Below are 15,286 nucleotides of genomic sequence, written 5' to 3' on the forward strand. Positions count from 1 at the left end.
CCGATATGTGAACGTGCCCTTCATTTGACATATTTGTAAGTGACTGTTAAGGGACCACATCTAAAACACGATTTATTACAGTCTAGCCAGAAAGTAGCACCATTTTATTTCATAGTATTATAGAAATGTAGGGCTGGAAGGGACCTTAGAAGGCCACCTTGTCCAGCCCCGTGCACTGAGGCAAGATTAAGTATACTTAGATCATGCCTGACAGACATTTGTCTAACCTGTTCTTAGGATTCTTAGGGGATTCCAGACTATTCATAAAAACACTCCTTATTTCCCAGTATATAAATGATGAGAGAATTTTATAGAGCACAGTGACTTCAGCAGACAAATATCAACCCACTCAATGCACCCTCAGAGCATGCACATATTGGCCTGCTAAACCCAGCATTGTGAATTCAATCCCTGAGGGGGCTATTTGGGGATTGGCCCTGCTTTGAGCAGGGGGTTGGACTAGATGATCTCCTGAGGGCCCTTCCAACACTAATAATCTATGATACTCATGTACAGTACATGCAAACAGCCACTTGTCACACCATCTCAAAAATGCTTGTTACAAGTCTATTGCACACACTGCTCTAGAAAAGGACTACTTTAAATTAAAGAAACTCATCTGCATGAAGACACAAGATTACGGCAGTAGCAAACATCAAAACACAACCCCAATGAAAAAGCTGCATGAAAGCACAACCCAAATCTAGCAATAAATTGCAAAGCATCATTTCCCTAATGGATGATATAACACTAATGTAAGCAAGCATTTCGCAAAAGCTGCTGAATTTCAAACTGTCTCAATAGCCCCCCCATAAAAACACAACACCATGGGCAATTAATTAATGGGACAGTCGTGATGAAAGGTGACGTGCGAACCACCTAATATTTGTATTAAGTATGGAAGGGTTTTGTGCGAGTTAACGGGGAAGGAATGAACAGAACAAGGAGAGAAGTGAATGTATTACTTTATTATTATTAAGACAGGTAATTAAACATTTCAAAAGCTTCCTTGAGATTACTACTTGCAATCCACCAAAGGAAATGCCATATTTTTCCCGTGATGACAGTCCCAAAACGCTAATCTAAAGAAAGATACTCGTCCCTGCTAAACAACCTTCATGAAGGAGAGAGAGAGAAGCGGGGGGGGGGGGTGAAGTAGGGGAGGGGGAGCAGTCTTTTTTATTTCAAAATTCAAGTTTAATCACAGTGACAAAGAACATTTCCTGAAAAAGAAATGCAACATTTTTTTCTGCAAAACAAGTTAGAGGATGGCATTTTCATACAGATCAGCAGCATGCTTTTGGTTTTTATGCTTGATTTAAAGACCTCTTTATTATCATTAAGACTTATTATGGAAGATGTCTAGTATCAGAGGGGTAGCCATGTTAGTCTAGATCTGTAAAAGCAGAAAAGAATCCTGTGGCACCTTATAAACTAACAGACATTTTGGAGCATGAGCTTTCATGGGTGAATGCATCTGACCAAGTGGATAAGCTCATGCTCCAAAACATCTGTTAGTCTATAAGGTGCCACAGGACTCTTTCCTGCTATTATAGAAGATAGATATTTTTCTCAATCCCCTTTCACTGGAGCTACTTTTAAGTGAATTTTTAACCTGTTAAACCTGTTACTTAAATATCTTAAGCATTAACCATAGATAAATTAAGTAACTCTCTCCCCTATTTCAGTAAGATATAAATAAAGATTCCTCCCCATCTAAGAAACCTTGTGGAAGTCAAGGTCCCCATACTGTATTTTTTCTGTTAAGAACATCGCAGGCTCTTAAGGAAGATAAGGATTACTTGGTTTTCTCTTTTACATGCAAGTTCATCCCTCCCTCAACAGGTGGGCAATCTTGAATAATGTTATTTGTGTCTCCTCAACTACCCAAAGTGTGAAGTTTGCAAAGTATGTCAAGTTGGCGGGGGGGTTATTTACACTATTATCTTTTACATAGTTAGTTATGTTGAATATAATTTTGGCTTGGTCAGGCTTCATGTTAGTGGATGTCCTTAGAATTAAAAAAAACAAAAATCAGAAAAAATATGGCAAAAAATAACTATTAAAGAAAGTCATATGATTAAGACACTGGTTGACCCATACATGGTTAAAGCCTTTGAAATGTTCAACTGATCATCATAATAGCCATACTTAAATACCAAACAAGACAGGAAAATGCCCTCATTTATACAATAGGTATCCAAAGCCAGTTACCTAAATCTAAAACTTATCTTTTAAAGAATAAATATTGTCTTTAGTAGCTATCTCACCTTGAGTCCACAGGATTCAGTTTTCAATGGACTACCAACCCCAACCTATAGCACCACTTCTGTGGCACCACTTCAGTGTTTCTACTTCCTTTCAGAAAAGCTACAGAGTAGCTTTAAGTAGTTTGAAAAGTCAATTTTCTAAAAGAAAGTTAAAAGGTTCAGTTGAAAGAAGTACTGAAGAATAATGTTGGAAAAAAAGAAGGAAGAAGTGGTAGGTTTGCTTTTCAAAATTTACTCTGTATTCCACATCAGTTTTCTCTGATGGGTAAGCCACCTTCACCAGCTGAATTTGTCTCCTCCTCAGAACCATGTCTCCCTAACCCAACACTGTTCTATTACAGGACCCAATTCCACTATCCATCTCTACTCATCTTTCTTCTGACACATCACTAGTCCCCTGTCCCACTCCTTCAGGTTCCATGTTAGTAGCCATTACTCACATTCAAAGAAGTCTGCTGTTGACCCTATCGCCACTAGCCACTCTAACAACCATCTCCTGTCCTTCTAAAGGAGTAACTCCTTCATCCTACTAGCTTCCACCAGTTCCTGGACTACTTTCTAAAGGCAGAAATAGGTAGCAGATTTATAAAGAATCTTTCTGCAGAGCTGCCTGCCCCTACTTCCACCTGAAAGCAGCACTCTCTCCTGCCTCAGCAGCAAAACAGTGTCTGCAACACAAAGTGTGACCACAAATGTAGAAAAAGAATTAAAGATATTTTAAGTGGAAAAAATTAACTGGTACTTTCAAAAAAGTGTAGTTAGAAAGTATAACTACACTTTAAAATTAATGAACATTTGGAAGTTAAGCAAGATCTTTAAAGATAATAAAAATACAATCTCTCATTTAAAACAGCAGCTTCCTAACACAACTGGGAGTGGACGGGTCATTACACAAACTAAAAACTATTTCCCCATGCTAATTTTCCCCCTACTATTACTCACACCTTCTTGTCAACTGTTTGAAATGGGCCATCCTGATTATCACTACAAAACTTTTTTTTCTCCTGCTGATAATAGCCCACCTTAATTGATTTGTCTTGTTAGAGTTGGTATGGCAACCCCCATCTTTTCATGTTCCCTGTATATATACACATCTTCCTACTGTATTTTCCACTCCATATATCTGATGAAAAGGGTTTTAGCCCACAAAAACTTATACCCAACTAAATCTGTTAGCCTCCAAGGTGCCACAAATACTCCTGTTCTTTTTTCAAAAGAAAACTGTCTCCCTATATAAACCGAACAAACATGTATACAATGCTTTCTTTCTGCCCCAGCACACTACAATATCTTAAACTAGACTCGTGTATAGTGATTTAAGACATTGTGATTTCATTTTTATTAACACAAAGACAAAAACATTGATACCACTGAACTCAGCTATTGCCCCATGACAGTTGTAATTATAGCTTTAGCAATATGCCAAGTCTCAAAAGCTACCAGAATAGTCACTGCATTTTACCTTTAAGAAGAAACTTGCCTCTAGCCTGTTAATGCCAAGTGGACATCTTTTTTTGGCAGAAAACTTGAAATAATGAGTAAAAAAGGCAAGTTTGATATCTGTGTCACATTTAAATAAATTCTCATACAGTATTACTAATATAGCTACTGTACCTCATTCTGAAGCTCGTCACCACTTTTACTAGATGCAAGCATCTCATACAAAGTGCAGCAGAGATCATCTGTTGCTGGTTCTCCAGGGTTTCCTTTTAGTGATTCATTTAGAAACTTCCCAACCTCACACCACAGAAAAGAATCATCCACTTTTTCCAATGACTTGCAATCAGAATTATTGCCATAGCAATTCTGGAAGTGTTCCAAATGGTTATTCAGAAATTTCTTGTAATCTAAGCTTATAGTTTTCTGTTCAGCAGCCTCACCATTTATTGGCAGTTCTTCAGAGTGATCCAGGTCATGCATCTCAAATGAAAATACTATATTTTTACCAAAGAATACTCTATCATCACCATTTTGCTTTTCAGCAATCCGCATAAGTGCAGTAAGCTGTTCTTCAGTGAAGTAAGCAGCAATCCGGCATGTGGCATTACAGGCGGCAGTAGCAGATGACGATGGAAAGGGCCCAAACATCTGCTTGATTGCCTTTGTTTCATCATGACCGACGCATTCCTTCATGTGAAACGTCTTAAAGAGAAAAACAGCTCCACTTTCAATTGCTTCTTGTCCATTTTCAGCTCCAACTGTGCACAAAAACAAAAAAAAACTTTACTACCTAAATTCTAACAACTAAGATAATTCTCTTTTACTGCCTATCACATAACTATATTCAAGTTGTTGTTCCAAATACTGTTATATGAGCTATGAAAATGACATGACAAAGATGTTGGAACAATAAAGCATCTAGCTTTTACTCTTTTTAGTTGGACTTTTATTTATTAAGTATTTCTATGTCTATTGCCTTGGTATCCTATAGGAACTTAAAAAAAAACCAAACACATTCTCACACCGTCAATATTCTTTGTACAAACGAACATTTTTAAAAATTGGAGAAGGTGTTGAGGACGTAAATCAAGCAACTTGACTGAACGTTCTAAATTACTTTAGAACATAAGATCAAGCCAAAGCTCCTCTCTGCTCCTCTAGCTCGATTCAGCCACTAGGCATTTACTGCATACTGTACAATACATACATTCTAATTTTAGAACTAATGCAACATCATGTTTATCTGTATCAGTTAATGCTGGATACAGATATTTTGTTTATGGACAAAAACAAATTTACAGTGTGCTCAAATCAGCAAAAGCATAAAGAATATTAATTTTATCATTTATATTTATAAATCAGTGTCAATAAGAGCTTCTTAGGAAACCAAATGCCAAGAGAACCTTTAACTTAGTTGTTGCTGGTTTTGCTGATGAATTCATTTGCCTTGTTCTTGATTTGTCTCTTTTCATAAGTAATATGTAAATATACTAATTTATGGTGAAATGAGGAATTATGTAATTCTGGCGGACACTGCGCACCCCTACATTTTGTTTATTTGCTTACTGCTGTTCTGGGGTAAAAATAAAAAACAAAGAGAAACCCAAAACATCTTTTGTACTAAATTAGCTTTAATACATCAGGCACTTTGGGAAGCAAAAGGGCAAACAAATTTAATTTCATAATTTCTAATGAGTGCACTCAATACTGGGCTGCTCCCTGGTTACTTTTAATCCCTTTAAAGTGTTTCATTACTAGGCACGGATATCCTAGGAATCCAATGACAAAAAAAAAAAAATCTACCCACAAACACCTCCTCAAATATTCATGCTTAAGTACAAATCATGTTCCTTAAAGTCACCAAGAATATTATGGATGCTCCATATCTTTGAAAAGTTTCAGGTATTTTGTGTTCATAAGCTATAGAAAAATTACTTCTTCGTATCCCAGTAGAACAAATAACGCTGCCACTCACAGTGCAAGTTAGAAATATTTAATCAGAACTAAGACAACTCTGAATGCTGATGATTGGCTAACTAAAAGTGATAGCACCTGTGCCTGCCTGAAGACATTGGTCCTGAGTTTAAAGCACAATAGCAGGGCAGCCTGAACTTCTCTCTATATCTAGGGTGGAATAAGCTAGATCTCTCCTTGCCCTCTCAGCAATGCAAGCTGAGTTAATCTAGTCAGCACCAAAATATTAAAAAAAAAAATATCCTTAGGAATTCTAACAGGTTTCAATCAAATTACTTCTGAGATCTCGGGGACAGCATATCAACTTTTAACTTCACTTCGTCCTCAGAAAAGGACTGGACATGAAGACAAAAAAACCTCAAGAATTCAGATGATGAAGACTCAGTAACTAGTTCTGTGATGTCACCATCTGTTCACACAAAGAAATTGTTATAGTATATATAGAGCTGAACAGCCAGGATTTAAAATAGTCTTCATCATATATAAGAAGGTAATTACAAATAAATTGATATTCTGCACAAGGATTTAATGGATTAGTTTTAGAAGATGCTAAGAAACCTTGAAGTCAATGGTACTCAGCACCTTTGGAAACATCGGCCCACAAACTGAGTAATGCATATTCAAAATAAGCAACATTGAAGTTACTTTGAACATTAGTAAAGTAATTTTAAAATAGTTATTTAAATCATTCCTGTAACTTAAATAAGGTAAATTTAACTCAATAAGATGGCTAGATTTAACAAATTCTACTACTCATTATTTATGTTGCAAATATTGGGAAACATATTTCTGATTTATTTTAAACTACCTCAGTGTTGCAAGTCTTCATAAAACTAAGCTACTGGTTCCTAGTTTGTCTAGAGAACAAATCTTGTTTGGTCCTGGCTAAAAGATAAATGGTGAAGGGGCATCATTTTGCTCTGCTATGTTAGGCGTCCTTGAACCATATAAGAATGTAATGAAGGGTTTTGCAAGGACATTATAGATGAGCACTAGGCCATCCCTCTAGCCATTCTACCTATGCTAATGAGAGTACATTCAGGGAAAACAAAATTCCAGGCTCAGCTCACTTACAGGTCATATCACTCCCTTCTCCTAAAGGAAATTATTTGGATTCAGAAAGATGTTCAGCTGACATTTTCTCATCAAGAAGAACCAGTTAACAGTTTATTAGAGGACTTTGGGGGACATCTTTCTGAGCCTAGTTTAATCATCAAGGGAGCTATTTCAACCAACTGGTCCACCATAACTCGTCTTATTACATGAGAATGGGAAACACAAGCTATGATTTTTCATTGGTGTTTAAAGAGGTTATTGCCTTTAAGGGTTGGAATCCAGGGATTTAACTTGCATTTCTTCACACTGGGAGGTTGTCCACAGAAGCAGGTGAGATGGGACAGAGGTTCAGATGAAATCGAGTCCACTAGAAAATGGGAATCTGACTGTTTCAAGTCATACATCAGGGCATTTAAGTATCCAGGTTTCTAAGAAATGATTTTCTGGTTTTAAAACTGCTTAGCTGCAAAGCTACAATGAAAACAGAGTAAGGACCAACATCTATGTTAGATCCCCTCTCCCACTGTGATGCCCAAACAAAGTGGGGAGGGGAATAATAACTGGGCCTACAAATTTACTCTAATTGTGTGTTTAACTGGAAAAAGTAAGTAACTTTATAAAAAGGTACAATAATTTATAACAAACAGTAATTTTATAAAAGATAGGAAATAAAGGGTAGGCATAAATAGTCAATATTACAATGAAAAGTGGTAAATAGTGGGGTCCCCCAAGGATCTGTACTGGGACCCGTGATGTTCAATATATTCATAAATTATCTGGAAAAGGAGGTAACAGTAAGATAGAAAAGTTTGCAGATGCTACCAAATTAGTCAAGATAATTAAATCCAAAGAGGACGATGAAGAGTTAGAAAGAGATCTCACAAAACTGGGATGACTGGGCGACAAAATGACAGATGAAATTCAACGTTATTAAGTGCAAAGGAATGTACAGTGAAAAACAATCGCAACTGTACATACAAACTGATGGGGTCTAAATGAGCTGTTACCTTACAATAAAGAGATACTGGAGTCATCATGAATAATTCTGAAAACTAGGCCTAACTGACAGACAAAATAAATGAGAGAATCCACTATTCCACCTCCCATTTCCTTTTTGGGTTAAAGAAAGACTTTGGTGGCAAAATATAGAAAAACAAATGGAGGCCAGGAGAACAAGCTTCATCATCATAGCTGCAACCCCAGTCCCTCGTTGTCCTGATCCTGAAAAATGTCTTGACCAGACTGTGAGAGAGACTGACCCAAATGATATCGTCCCCTCTTCTGGCTACTGATGAATCCCAACCACCACCTAGGGCAAAATGGGATCAGACTTTAACAACAGTTCAACCCCATCTCAACCAGCTTCTTTTTCCCCCCAAAGGGACAGATATTACTATTTTTGATAGCATCTAAAGACTATCAAACAAGGGACTTTTTTCCTTCTTAAAAAAAAAACAAACAAAACCTCTCCTCAACTAGAGGTTAAGGGAACAAGGGATGTTGTTAAAATGAATGCCTTATTTCATACTGTACATTTCAAATGCTTTACCTTTTATCTTTAATAAAATATTTAAATGATTGTTAATGGTGTGTTTGCAATAGTACTAAGCAAACCCCACACGTTGTTTAACTTAGTTTAATGCTGGATGGTGGGGCCGCATCTATACATACAGTAGCACAGCTGTACTGGTACAGCTGCACCACTGCAACGCATTTGGTGAAGACACTCTTATGCTGAAGAAAGCTCTCCTGTCAGCATTAAAAAAACATCTCCACCAGCAGCATAAGCTAGGACAGCAAGAGAAACTCTCCCGTCAACATAGGTCTGGACACATAAGCACTTACATCACTCAGAAAGGTGAAATATTAGTACTAGGAAAAAAAGTCTATATGGATGCCCAGCAGCAGTAAGAAACTGCAAAGATTTTATGAAGCTTTTAAGTGCCATTTAGCTTTCCAATTCATTTTCGATTGGGAACAAAAAGGGGAATAGAACAATTTGGTCTAATGAACCCAGAGAAAGACGGGGTGTTTTTGCATGTGCAAAAGACAGAATGGCCCAGCTGGCCAAAAAAAATATTAGAGATTGCACAAAAGCATAAGGATATTTGGGCTACTAACAAAACAAATATGGAAAAATTGAGGCAGAAGTTCTGATTATTACTTTTTGGAGTGAGGGATTAGGTCCAGTATAGATACCCCGAAGAAGCTAGGCTGACAAAAACTATTCAGGGAGTTATAATAGAGCAGCAAAGGAACCATAAGAATTCCACCAAGTTCACCCATAACCATAAAAATAGGGGTAAAGAAGTTGAAGCAGATATCATTTTAAAAAATGAATATAGGAAAAAGTGGTTGGAACGAACACACTTAATTGTTCTATTGACATAGATAAAATCCTGTGAAACATGCCTTAAATAATCATTTTTAGCAAGTGTATATAAGTTGATTAATGTTCTTATATTAAAAGAGAAGGAAAATATCGTTCCTATTAAATCTTAAATAAAAAGTTGTTTATAAAAAAAACTCTAGGGAGGAAAAGGTTTCTTCTTTATTTGTTTTACAGAAAGAGCCAAGACCACCACTCTTTTGGGAATTAGCACTTGCTGGATCCTGGTATGGTGGAGTGAATCCAAAGCCGCAGAATCAATAAGGAGTATATAAGCAAAGGAAGAGAAGTAATATCACAATGTCATGCAAGTGGTCCATAGGGATGATGGATAGAGTGTAGCCTATCAGTCTGAAGTGCCAAATATCAGAAGTAGCCAAACATTAAATACCCAGTGGGTAACCTTCTTCATCCCATGGGATGAAGGAGAGAGCATCAAAATCTCTAACCCTAAGTGGATAAAAATGTCAATGGGTCTGGACAAGAAACGGAGCAATGTGGGCACAACTAGTCAACATAACATCAATGCGGCAGAACATAACGATTATAAATCGTGGCCCAGGAAAAGATAAACTTATTATATGGTTTGACAGTGGAAGGGTGTATATCTGGAAGTATAGAGGGTTAAGTAATTGTACACATATTTTGAGGGAGAATCCCTCATGTGCTTTTATAGCATGGTATGCCCCCAAATGGACAAAAGAAGAAAGAGACCATATTGTCAATATAAGCAATGCCTTCTTTAATATTCTTGATCCATAAGGCAGACACAATTGGGTAGCGGTTCACTGTGTGCCTCAACAGAAGATTATACCAAGGATTCAGTTAAGTTTGCAATGACCTCAGTAGACAGCCGGTAAAGCAAAATAATGGGTGTGTGAGAAATATATAAGCCTGTCTGTTACAGCTGTCCCCCTGCTGCATTCCTTTTTCCCCTCTCCTTTCTGTTTGTCCTGTGTGGCCGCCCCTCCCGGCCATTGTGCTAAAGTCACAGCCTTATTCATAGGAATGGCTTGTACAGACTAACTGGAGATATTGCTCTGCCTAGGGAGGGGGCTTTTGCTTCTTTGTTTGGCTCCTTTGTTCAGACCCGGGCTCGGTGTGGGGGGCGCTGCCCAGAAATGCAAGACCTGAAGTGGTCAACCAATTAAGCATATGAGTCATACCTGTGGCTCAGAACATGCCCAGGCATGCCTATGCTTACCTGTAGCCTTTCCCTGCCTTCTCTCCTCCCCTGTATCAAGAGGAGCCAATCAAAAGTACTGGTGGGAAACTGCCTCAGTTTGCCTTTAAAGCCGGACATTTTCTGATCAGACCTCGGAGAAGGTCCTTGCTTTGCTACCTGGTCTGATCAGCTAGGGGTCTTTGGGGGGCCCTCTCCCCGCTCTCGTTTGTTTTTGAGCGTACTCCTGTTTTTAAACTCCCCTCCCATGAACAATGAATTTGTGCCTGGAGATGTCCTGATTATTGTAAGCGAATCGAGTCCTCTCTCCATCCTCTGATGCTACTGCTGTTCCTGCCTCTGTGCTTGCTGCTGTCCTGGGGATTGGTAAGAACTCCCTCTTGCAGACTCCCCCTGTCCTAGCTGCTGGCCTTGTTTCCCCAGCAGACAGACCCAAGCTAACTCCTTGGTCTGTATCTGTAATCTGTTTCTTGCTCCGCAGCACCTTTGCTGCTAAAAATAAGCCTGTGCCGCTGCTAAGCTGTGCCTTCCTGGACTGTATCCTGGGCCGCCCGCTTGCACCCCCCCCCAAGGGGCTGTACCCTGGGCACACACCACTCTGCCCTCTGGAACTGCTCCCCCTCCCGATCAAAGAATCGGCATAGTGTAAGGTGCACCTATTAGAATTAGGTTCTTAGTCTAAATAAGTTGTAATTTCACTTTGCATAGCTGTGGTCAAGTTAGGTTTAAAGAATTGTTTGTATTATGCTCTATAAGTTAGGTTTAAAAAAGAATTGTTGCATTGTGTTCTGTTACTTGCTAATTTGTGTAGCCTTGGTTAAGTTAGATCATAAATAAGATTTTGCTGTGTTCTGTATAATTGTGGTTAAGTCCGTCTTCCCGCTGCCCTAACCCCTGCCCCCCAAGCTTGCCCATCTCTCCCCAGTCACTCGTTGCAGTCTCTCTGCTGTTTAAATTTGCAGCCTGTCTGCTCTCAGTGTCTCCCTGAGTTTAAATCTCCCTCTGCAGCACCTCTGCCTTTGGTCGCTGCTCCACCACGTGCTCCTCTTCCCCCATCCTCCAACCTCATTCCTCTACCACTGCCTTTCTCTCTCTCTCTCTCTCTCTTTTAATCCCTTCCCCCACGTGTTCACCCCGCTCCTACTTCTGCCAAACCTCAATTGTATTACTGAAGTCTAGCATAAAACCCCATTGGTTATCCTTTCTCTCTGACACCTCACATTTTACATTTACACCACTGTGACACATTTTTACCTAGAGTTGTTGGTTATTTAACACATTTTACCCTTAATTGTTAGTTGGTTATATGCTGCTGTGACACACCCTTTACACAGAAATTGTTAGCTACCTGTTACATTTATACTTCAGTGTTAATTGGTTACCAACTGTATTGTACCCCACTGTATTGTATCCCACTATTGAAACCCCCTATACTATTTACTGAAAGAAACCCTTCCCCAATTGTCTACCTTAAACCCCATACCCCTCACTATTGAATTTTCCCTGTTTTTGCATTTTCTTAATAAAGTTTATTTTGCACCCCACCAGCGCAGTAGTTGTCCCCCAAGATCCCCTACCTGCTGGCAGGGTCAAAGCCAAATTTTGTTTTCCAACTGGTCTGAAAGTAGCAGAAATATAACAGGAAACATGTAAGTGGGGTATGGAGGATTGTTGGACCCAACAATTTTAGTAAAATCTTTGCCATATTATGGGTATCCAAGCCTTAGCAAGTTAAAATTGGTCATTATATATAGAATTCACAGTTCTTTTCACAAATTTCTTTAGCATTTTAAAAATCTTGAATTTCATGGTTTCAGATATTTAAATCAAACTGCACGGTGTTGTAACAAAACATGAATACGTATTTTAAAAGGGCAAAATGTAAACACATAAAGCCCTTAAGACTCATCATTTCTCAAACTGGGGATCCCAACCCAAAAAGGGGTTGCAAGGCTATTGGGGGGGAGGAGGCGGTTACGATACTGCCACCCTTTCTTCTGTGCTTCCTTTAGAGTTGAGCAGCCAGAAAGTAGCTGCTGCTGGTCAGGTGCTCCGGCTCTGAAGGCAGTGCTGCCGCCTCAGCAACACAGAAGGATAATTCTAGATAAAATGACAATGTTCTCACATCCAAGATGTGAAGTTTCATTGTACACAGGACGGAATGCAGTTTAGAGAAGAATACCAGGAGATGAATCAACTAACTGATGTGGAAGTCAGAAACCATCTTTGGGAGAAACTTCAGGTTGAGGCCCAAGAGTGATTCTGTCCATGTGAAAGGCCATGTAAGGAGGGCACAAGATGAGAACCTGGATGGGGCCTAGCGGATGAAATTGCCTCACTCATGGCTGTCTTCATTGACAGACAGTAAATACAACAAGTAGTTAGTGGCTCAAAGTGGGGAGACCCATCATCCAAATGACACTAAGTTAAGGTCCCAGGAAGGAAAGAGTTCCCAGATCTAGAAGAAAACCACGTGAGAGTCCTTTGAGGAATCTCACCATCATGCCAGGGCAAGGAAACAATGTAGGCTTTGTACAGGAGCATGATTCTCTGAAGCAATCAGGTCTGTCCCTTAACTTAATACCAGTATACCTGTCAGGGGCATAGCCACAGGTGGGCCACGGCCCACCCACTTAGCATCCAAACCCACCTCGCAGCCCCGGCTCTGCTCCCGCCAAAGTGCTTGCCCCACTCCTACCACCCAGTGCTCCAGCTGGGGAGCAGGGGCAGGGCACGACGGCTAGCCTCACTCCAGTGCTCCAACCATGAAATGGAGTCAGGGGCTTGACCTGCTCTTGGAGCCTGCCCAGCACTCTGACCAGGGAGCCAGGTTAGGGTCTTGCCCCACTCTGCCCACCAGACGCTCCTGCCAGAGAGCAGGGGCTTGCAAAGCCCCAACCCCTGCTCCACTGCTGGTGCACCAGGGCGGGCGGAGCGGGGCAAGTCCCCGACCTCATTCCCCAGTGGGAGCACTGGGTAGGCGGAGCAGGCCAAGCTCTAAGCACCAGGCAGGGGGGAAAAATGGATTGGGGAACAGGGTGCACATTTTTACAGGGGCCCCCAGTTTTCTGGGGGGCCTGACCAGAGCATCATTCCTTCCCCTCCCCACAGGACAGGGGGACGGATGGCTCAGTGGTTTGAGCATTGGCCTGCTATACCCAGGGTTGTGAGTTCAATCCTTGAGGGGGCCATTTAGGGATCTGGGGCAAAAATCTGTGTGGGGATTAGTCCTGCTTCAAGCAGGGGGTTGGACTAGATGACCTCCTGAGGTCCCTTCCAACCCTGACATTCTGTGAAGGTGGCCCTGATCACTCCTACTCCATCATTGCCTGCCCACACCAAGTCAGGGCCCACCCATGTGTCCCGTCCTGGCTACTGATACCTGGCATCAATTTCTGATATAGCAAATAGCCCAGTATAGCTGAACGTAGAGTGGATACTGGCAAAAACTGACGCTGCTTCCCAGAGAGAAAAAAGTCACTTTGTATGTCAGCCTGGCCAAGGGTTGTCTACTTTGAAGCAAAATGTCTCTAACCACAGCAAAGCAGTCTCTTTCTGTAGATGTCATTCAGGCAGTCACGTGCAAGGAGGTACGTCTCGGATCTCATAGGACTACCAAAGTGATGAGCTGTCATATTTACACATAACAGGTTTATGTAGCTTAATCCCCATCAGTCATTTACCCTGTGGCTGCTGTTTGAGATTTCTGAAACAGTAACCAGGAAAGAATACAGGAAAATTTAAGCCTACCACTATCAAACTCAGGAAGAAAATCCTTAGCCAAGCATCAACTATGAATGAAGAACACCCCCTTACCTACAAAACATCTCCTTGATCCTCATGCTGACAAGGGTTGACTAGGAGCTAATGGGGTTCAACCCCACCAATAATGCTAACTGAAATTTTTTCAACAAAAATAAGATGCTTTTAAAAAATGGGGTTTGGTTTAAAACAAATTTTTCCTACACATTTTCTCTAAAGTTTTGTTTAAAAAAAAATTGAATATTTTTCAATAAACATTTTCATTTTGACATACCCACCTCCTTTAAAACAAAAAACAAAAAAACCAGTAACTCCACTCTGTCCCCTACACTGGTAAAAGGGGTGGTAGGGAGGCTAAAATTAGAAGCTGCTTCTATGTCTCTTGTTTCCCAAGTGTCCAGTTTCAGAATGATAAAGTTATTTAAAAAATCCATTCTCTTCTATTATAGCTACTTCTGCACTGAAGTAGCTACCACCAAACTTGTTCTCTTCTTCGCTAGTTGATGTGTCAAAAGTAACTGTAACACCTTTTAATTATTGGAGATTGATTAAAGAGCAATAAGAGACAGCATTCTAACTGTATGAGAAGCAACAATTCCAGAAAATGGAAAATTAAGTTAAATTAAAAAGATGCCCCGAGGCCCAAATTCCAACCTTAGATATGCATATGTAACTCAGATTGGCTTAGTTTCCAGTATATATCTGAGAGAAGAACTAAAGAATACAAAACACATATCAATTTAAAATTTGGTTTTCAGGCTGATGATATTAGATTACTAACAAATTAAGACTTACCTATTTGTTTTGCAGCCTGTAATATAGTTCTTAAATGTCCATTTACAGACTGCTGCTCTTTCTTGTCCAAACTATCTTCAACAAATTTTACTATCTTCTTCCATGTAAGCTCAGAGCTCATTAACTGTTTATGTAATTTTGACCTTTTATTCTGAAAAAGAATAATCAGAGAAAATAAGTGCATTGTGTTTAGAATTAACATGCAGTTCGTAAAAACAAAGGCTAATAGGAGCTGCAGAGCCAGCGCTTGGGGCTAGGGTAACCAGGTATCGACCGGAACACCCAGTCGAAAAGGGACCCTGGCAACTCCAGTCAGCACCATTGACCAGACAGTTAAAAGGTCGGTCGGTTGTGCTGCGGCACTAAGGCAAGCTAGTCCCTACCTGTCCTGGGACATCGCGCTGCACCTCTGGTCCA

General features: G+C 40.0%; 1 protein-coding gene across 1 annotated transcript in view; it reads right to left on the reverse strand.

Annotated features, from left to right (window-relative positions):
• Positions 1-15,286, reverse strand: part of ASCC3 (activating signal cointegrator 1 complex subunit 3) — a 544,482-nt gene that overhangs the window by 496,875 nt on the left and 32,321 nt on the right. Inside the window, exons 3-4 of the mRNA XM_030556009.1 lie at positions 14,870-15,020; positions 3,885-4,468 (exon numbers count right to left, since the gene is read on the reverse strand). Coding sequence (XP_030411869.1) covers positions 3,885-4,468; positions 14,870-15,020 — 735 coding nt within the window. The remainder of the gene's footprint in view (positions 1-3,884; positions 4,469-14,869; positions 15,021-15,286) is intronic.

The sequence above is a fragment of the Gopherus evgoodei genome, chromosome 3, assembly GCF_007399415.2.
Source record: "Gopherus evgoodei ecotype Sinaloan lineage chromosome 3, rGopEvg1_v1.p, whole genome shotgun sequence".
NCBI classification, from domain to species: Eukaryota; Metazoa; Chordata; order Testudines; family Testudinidae; genus Gopherus; species Gopherus evgoodei.